A 7,907-nucleotide genomic window follows, 5' to 3' on the forward strand; every position below is an offset into this window, starting at 1 on the left:
CCATGGTGCGTTGAAAAAAAAGTCCCATTTGGGTTTTATCAGTTTTCCCTCCACTAGATAGGAGGGCTGCCCTGCTATCTGGGGAATTCTTTTGACCCAATGTCGACATCTATGTCATACACACCTGGAGACACAATCTTCCTAGGCTGCCTTTAATGACAATGTAACAGAAAAGGCGTTCCTGGGTATGGTTCATCTACACCAGACAGCAATAAGAAATCAGGTGAATGGTGACTTAAACAGCACCCAAAATGCATATTGGAAATGTGCATGTTAATGTGTTCGTTTGTTAACCACGTTTCTGAGAAAGAAGCGACGGAGGAAGTGACCGAGCAACTGCTTGAGTGCCACTTCCACCCGCACGATGCCTTTAATCAAGGAACACGGGGGAAGCATGGAGTTTATGAAAGCATTGAGCAATGCCTCCTGTCTATTTAAATCACGGCTGCCTCAGGCAGTGTTGCCAGCTGAGATTAGTTAATGAAATGGATGGCTGCCTGATCATTAATTTGACTTCAGTAACAGTTCTGTGCAAGGGTAAATGGCAATTAGATCCGTATTCATTATTTTTAAAATTAAACCAGCCATTCTTTATTAGTGGTCTGTGGCATCCTGAAGCATGTGAAGTATTGAACGGGGGCATTGTATTGACTGAAGAAAGAAAATAGAAAAATCCATAGTAGTAATCAACACAGAATTTTGATCTGTTAATAGTGGAGGTCTTTGGATTGATTTCGGCCTTTCTATCTCATGAAATTATACGAAGTATTGAAAATCATGAGAAAACATAGAAGAAAATAACATTTTTCTAGGTGTAGAAATAAAGAGATGAAGATCCTATTTTAGTAAGCCTGAAAAATTGTGTAAGCATGAAGCCTCCTTGTCCACAACTTGTAATAGCGAAAACCAGGGACAGTACGTTTACACATACTTTATGCCACTTTGACTATTTTTTGTGTTTCCCAGGGTACAGATAAGGATATTGGAACAGCAGGATTGAACTTTTTCATCAAAGACAACAGTAGTAACAGAAGACCAGGGAATTTCTTGACTTCCAGCTCCAAGTCTATTCCTCCACAATTGTCCCACTGCTTGTGGGAAGTGTGAACTAAACAAACATTTTTCCACACGGAGGCCAAGATGAAGATGCAAGTTACTAATGAACAATACTTAAAAAATCGCAGGATTTGAGAATACATTTCTTCACTATGAATTAGTACGTAAAAGTAGCCTCAAATTAGCTTTGAGTATCTAGAGTGTCTTTTTATAAGAGCTGTCCTACTAAAATGATTTCCTTTATTTCTCCCACTCCAGGCAATCTTGCAGTAGATTCCCCAATTTCAGAATTACTTGATAAAGCAGGAGAGTAAGGTGACACTGGGAACTCGTAACATGTAGGAACACGTAGCATGTGTTTCAACACCAAGTGAAATTAATGGGAACCTTCCCCACAGTGAACAACATATTCAAATCCTTAAGCGTGCTGCTCTGGTCTGTGTGCAAATGCATCTCTAGCCTTTGTGCAGGCTGGGAGCATCTGATGGAAACGGATTGTCCGTGTCTGCTATCCTGAGACCTTTGGCTGGGTTTCCTGCAAGCAACCGGTATGTTGATGGTGTTCAAGGGACACCTTGCACACAAAGCTCTTCAGACTGGCCCTGGGTTATGCTGTCTTTTCCCAACTGTTTCCCTCTGTCTTCTCTTTCACTGCACTATTCATTTACTTTTTCAGATTGGTTTCACTCTTAAAAACTGGGATCCAAACAAACTCATTAGGTAACTTAAGATAGTTTTCCAAGCTGATATTTATGGAGGGTGATCAGGCCTTGGGAAAGCCTGAGGCTGTTCTGGGAATGTTTTATAATTTAATGAGACAATGTGAATTCAGGTGATTAAACAAACCAAGGCATAAGAATTTCTGGGAAAGACTGGTTGCTTCTATGATATGTTGCAAATTGCATCTTGGCATCTAAGTTATTAAATGCTTAAGTATACAAATGAGGAATTTGAGCAAATATGAGGTACTGCAGCAATGATTTATAGGCAATATAAAATGAATTTATGAGTTTTCCAAGCTGATATTTATGGAGGGTGATCAGGCCTTGGGAAAGCCTGAGGCTGTTCTGGGAATGTTTTATAATTTAATGAGACAATGTGAATTCAGGTGATTAAACAAACCAAGGCATAAGAATTTCTGGGAAAGACTGGTTGCTTCTATGATATGTTGCAAATTGCATCTTGGCATCTAAGTTATTAAATGCTTAAGTATACAAATGAGGAATTTGAGCAAATATGAGGTACTGCAGCAATGATTTATAGGCAATATAAAATGAATTTGATTGTGCGGAAATGTTTCTCTTGCATAAAAAGAGAATTAAAAAAACCTAGGGGAAAGTCTGTAACATATATCCACCTCCACGCAATGGCTGTCCACCACAGCTGTGTGCTTCAGATGGTTGTTCTGATTTGGCTGTGACGGAGCATTAGTTATCCAGAAAGAGCTGCAGACATGTAAGGTCAGAGCCTAGAAAGCTACTGCACATGGTATGTCCATGATCATACGTTGTACAACATTCTCTGTTTTCTGCAGATGCTTTAACCTCACTCTTCCTCTAGAGGTGATTCACGTGGGGCAGGAACTAAGCTGCGCTGAGCCACCCAGCCTGTGGACTTAAACAGTGAGCCTCTCTCTCCTTCATGCTCCGGCACTTCAGGAGTCACTGGGTGCCGCATATCGTGAGTAAGATGAAAGCCTCCAAGAACTAAAGCACACATGTCCCAGGAGTTGTTAGTAACTCTGAGATACTTCTTAACTGGCACACTGTATTTCAAAACACAATGGCTATTTTTATACTAAAAAACAGGAACAGCATCACCTCTTCTGAACTTAAATAAGAAGGTCTTGGCTTACAGTTTTAGGATTCTGTTACAGTATCCATCACACTTCTTTTCTTTTGTAAAAATAAAAAAATAAATATTTTGCTGGTGTTTTCATGGAAAAGTATGAATTCTTGATTTCTAGGAACCAGCGCACCGTGAGACTTAGAAAGCATAAGATTTACAAATTCCTTCTCGAGACAAGCAGATTAGCCAGGAGAAATGGAGCCAAAGAGCGCCCTTGGCTGAGGCTGCAGCAGTACAGAATAAGGCTCTGCAGGGTGCTTATGCAGAGTAGGTGAAATATGCCTTAGAAAATAAAATATTGTTTCCTTTATATCATTCTTAGTCTTCTCATGTTCTGCGTATACTTACAACTGCAAAGGTTGGTGGTAAGGTTGGCATATTTTAGTTAAAGAAACAAACAAACAAACAAGGTGCTGAAAGAAGATCCCTTATGATGTGCTCTTTGGATGCAAATATTTCATCCTGATGTACCAGATTTTTAATGATGGCTACTCCACCAAATCTTAATGTTAACAGGTAACTATTCAAATGGGAGCATCATTTTATAATGCATTTTAAAATGTACTTATTTTGCACCGTGAGCCCTGTTCATAAGCTCCACAGCACAAGCAATGATATTATGGCTTAAGCATATTCAGGCCCACAAGGCATCCACAAATATAATGTCTTGCCAATTTGTATAGTCTCCTGTAGCCACACTTAAACACAATGGGTCATAGATCTAGAGCCAAATTGCAACACCATGCAGAATAGGGGAACCCTAATATTCAACATATTTGTTTGCAGTTGAGAAAAAAATCATTATTTGCAGGGATCAATTTAGACTTTGTTCCTGGCTCATTAGTAGGAAGAAAAACATATTTCAATTACTGCTCACCTGGAGAGTTTTTCAAAATATAAACCAATAAACTTTGCTTTCCAAAGAGCCAAATTTCAGGTGGCTTTCTCCTTCTCAGCTAAAATTTTCCCAGTAATATCTACAGGGTACCTAAAAAAGTTCACTGAATGTATGTGTACTTTGAAAACACTGCGATTTAAAAAAAATTGTTTTTTAATTTGAGTGTGGACTCTTACAGGCATTTGTAACTGGAAGGGAGCTTTTAAGTACGGGGTTAATAAAGTACAATATGACAGATGTGGGAAATAGATGACTGTTCAAGGTTCTCTTTCATCCTTTACAGTGGAGTTGTATAAACTAGGCTTTGTAGATTTCCTATTCTGGTCTGAAATTTGTTTATTTAATTTTAAATTAATGAATGCTTTATATTAGCATTTTCTGAAAATGTATGTGAGGATTGCTCTTTATCAATTAAGTACCAGCACACACTTCCATCACCAATCTATGAACTTCTACTTCTGGGGAGATTTTTTCCTTTAGGACCTTTAGGTTACAATTCCATTTAGATACAGTTGAGGGAGGTCGATGTGACTTCTCTCCAAATGTAAGAAGAGATTTTTGCCTATGAGCCATCCCGTAATTGTCCAAGAATACCCGAGGTATTCCTCCTGTCTCTGTTTCTTTTCCCATGATTTACAGCAGAGTTGTGTTTCACACTAACAGACAGCCTACCTCACTGAAAAGTCAGTCTCTGAACACATTACGTTCCTTGCAAAGTTGTTTCTAGGTCACTTAACATAATACCTTTGTAATTTTAAATTGTAATGATTTTTTTTCAGAAAACTGTCAAACAAGGATTTCTTGCACAGATTCCTCATAATACTCTCAAGTCAACAATTTTCTACGTAAATTTACTAAGGTCACTGAAACGAAAGATAACTGTGTGGACCAGTTTGCAGGTCCAGATGCAGTTGCTGACATCAGGGACCTAACCTGGGACACAACACCTAAAGCCAATTATCTGGCCTCAGCAGGGGGCTTCCAAGTCACACAGGTGCCTATAGGGTAAGAGAAGGGAGTCAGATCCCTATGGACTTCACCAGTGTTCCCCATACAGCTGCCTACAGAGTCACCGCGGAGCCGCGTCCATTAACTCCGACTCGTGTGTTGCAGGAACATTTTGCAAAATGTATAGAGGCAATTAATTCCCAGATAAGTGATTTCTATAAAGGACGTTTTCCCCGTCTGCTTCAGCTGGTTGTGGGGCTTCATCATCTTTCCTTTTTTGAGTAGGCACATGATTTTTTGCCACTGCTGCAAGTTTACAAGTGTTCTTTTTGAGCCACAGCCTTTGATAAATGATCTGGTATCAGCCTCTAGCCCTGAATTAAAACAGAGGCACACACTTCGCATGGAATTGTGTTTACAAAAGTGCGCTGTGACGAACGAGGATCGTGGTAAGCAGCCCAGCACTGCCCACACATTATCAGCCACTCTTTGCCGTTCATTCCTCTTAAGACACAGGCTGCCCGTGCAGCTTGCCAGCCAGATCACATCATCGCACAGCGCCCTTCGTTGTGCCAGCTTCATGTGAACTGCGGTGCTGTTTTAGCCCTGAAAGGGAAATGTGTTTAACACACTGTGCTTTTTTTTTCTTTCTGCATGAATGGTAGTGCATTTTTCCCATGCTTTGAGGCTTTGCTCAGAAAGTTAGAATTCAGAGTACAGAATAAAGTCAAACCTCCCTGCCTGGTGTTACTGACTTTTATTGAGAACTCAGAGAAAAGCAGCATGCCATCATGAGATGAGAGAGAGGATTGAGGCTAAAAATTAGTGATTAAAAGACAGTTATGAAGAATTAAATTGCTTGCTGACCAATGTCAAATATCATACAAGAAGCAAATTTTCCGTCAAAGAATAGACATGATTCAAAATTAATTTTATACAGGAAATTCTCAATTAGATGGCACTCCAGGTCTTCAGAATATTTTGGTTTCAATCCTTTTTCTTCCGACCGAAGGCTTTATCCAAGCTGTTGGGGATCTTCAGGCAAGATTCGAAGAATAGTACCATTTTTCTAGGAATGAGACTGACGAGACAAACACTGAGTTAGCGTTATGGGGTTTTTTTTAGAAAAAATATACTCTATGAATAAATAAATGATAAATTCATTGTATGTGCTCGATACTTCTAACATCTGGCAATAACATGCTTTGTGCTCCCATGTTATGAATGTAGGAAATGAATGACAGGCCAAGCCATTGTGTGAAAGCCCAGCCAGTGATGGAGGCTGTTACTAGAAGCAGAGAGTTCTAGTCCAGTCATTATGCCCAGTGTACCATCCCAGGAAAATTTTGAAATTTTCTATACCCAACTGTAGCTTACATGTGTGTATTAGAGACTGAAGTGGCCAGAGGAATGCTATTGACCTAGATTATTAAAAATTTAAAAAACCACTGTTTCCTCATAATTGGGCATATACAACTGGACGGACTACAGAAATACTAACTAAAGGACTGTTTTTACTAAACTTTCCCGTGAATTTGCAGGTATATGGTGAAGGAAAGGAGGCAATGCTAGAAGACGAGTCACATACTTACAGTCTGAAAGCAAGAATGCGTAAAATCACAGGCATGGTTAGATAAAACTTTTCCTTTTGAATTGCATCCATGATCTTACTGGCTACGTATCCTGGTTCATAAACAGGAAGAATATGGTTTCTGGCAAAACAAGAAACAAAAAATTAAGAAATTATAAGAACTTTACTTTTGAGATGCATTCTAACACAGAAATAATTTAATTAAATCATTAAAAATTTTCCCCCATCCCCTTAAGTAGTCTTGAAAAGGAGTCTCCAATCCGCTTTGTTCCTTCTATCAACATAAACTGAACACACTTTGGTGATATTGTGCATTTTAATGACTAATGAGTAACTTTTTGTGCAAGCCCCGCTCAGACCCTAATAAAGTTAATGCCCACAGTAATCGCAGCATTGAAAACTTCCAGCTAATCCCATAATGTTCTATGGATAAGAGCTCCGCCTTTGTAACACCTCCTCCTCTTCTACTGTAGATGTTGAGGTGGCAGCTAAACAGACCATGACCAGGCCTGTTTCCGGCCAGGAGAAAAGCTGTGCTCTGCGTGATATATGCTACTACAGGATGATGAATGGTGGAAGCAAGAACAGGGCACTGAAAAACCAAGACCACTGGTACTGCCCTACTGCAACGGCTAATTCGGTGCCTGCAGGCTCTCCCAGCACTACAACCATACAGCCACCGCTACTACTACCACACCTACTCTCACTCTGAGAAGTATAGTACTGGCTAATACAGAGAGCAGGGCATGGTTAATAATGACGGGTCACAGGTATCCTGACAGCTGTAATGGTAATCGCAGTGCCAAAATTACTTGGGACACAGAACCTAAACAGAAACCATTCTACTGACAAATAAAGTTGCCTTACATACTGTTGTGCATCCCTAACTGTCCTTTGACTGTGAGGTTATTACACAGTCCCTGTAGCACATTAATTGTTAATTGTACACCAGACCAGGATTTCTTATGTCGAGAGACATAGTTGTATGTGGCAATGGGGCAAAAATACTGAACTGAAAAACAAATCAACCTTATAATAGCCAGAGACTGCATATGGCACATCTAGTGAGTAGTGATTATTTTTTACATATGAAATAGTACACGAACGAAGTTTTACTTACTGGGTTTGAATGCCTTTAGCTAATTGAGTATTAACAAAATAAGGGCAAATGATTGTGGTTTTAATGCCTTGTTTCCCTGTGTGATACAGTTCCGAATCTAAGGCTTCCATCATTCCAATGACTGCATACTTACTCGCAGAATAATCTGAAAAGTGAAGAAGAAATATCCCAAATATGTCAAAAGCACCACAGTATTATATGCAGAATGTAATGTTTCATAATACTAATTAAGCCCTGATATTAGTTATACAATTAGCAGTCTTGTAATTAGTATTTTAACGATGCTGTGCATGTCGATGCTAACTCTGAAGTTTAATGGCTCTTCCCATGATTGATGCACAGTTGCCTAAGGGTAAGATTAATCCTTTCCAGTGGACTTTATTCCAGTGGACTTTATTTCAGTCTACTATAGAGAGATATAGGAAGATAAGGTTATTCAACATTTT

At 39.3% G+C, this 7,907-nt stretch overlaps 1 protein-coding gene across 1 annotated transcript; it reads right to left on the reverse strand.

Moving 5' to 3' along the window:
- Positions 1-5,737: 5,737 nt before the first annotated feature.
- Positions 5,738-7,606, reverse strand: LOC104515664 (epidermal retinol dehydrogenase 2-like; the record flags this gene model as incomplete). The annotated part of the gene is made up of 3 exons (XM_010159724.1): positions 5,738-5,831; positions 6,343-6,462; positions 7,462-7,606. Coding segments are annotated over 3 exons (359 nt in total), but the record flags the coding sequence as incomplete, so codon positions are not given.
- Between the last annotated feature and the right edge of the window lie 301 nt (positions 7,607-7,907).

Source organism: Eurypyga helias, unplaced genomic scaffold (genome assembly GCF_000690775.1).
Source record: "Eurypyga helias isolate BGI_N326 unplaced genomic scaffold, ASM69077v1 scaffold17449, whole genome shotgun sequence".
Lineage (NCBI taxonomy): Eukaryota > Metazoa > Chordata > Aves > Eurypygiformes > Eurypygidae > Eurypyga > Eurypyga helias.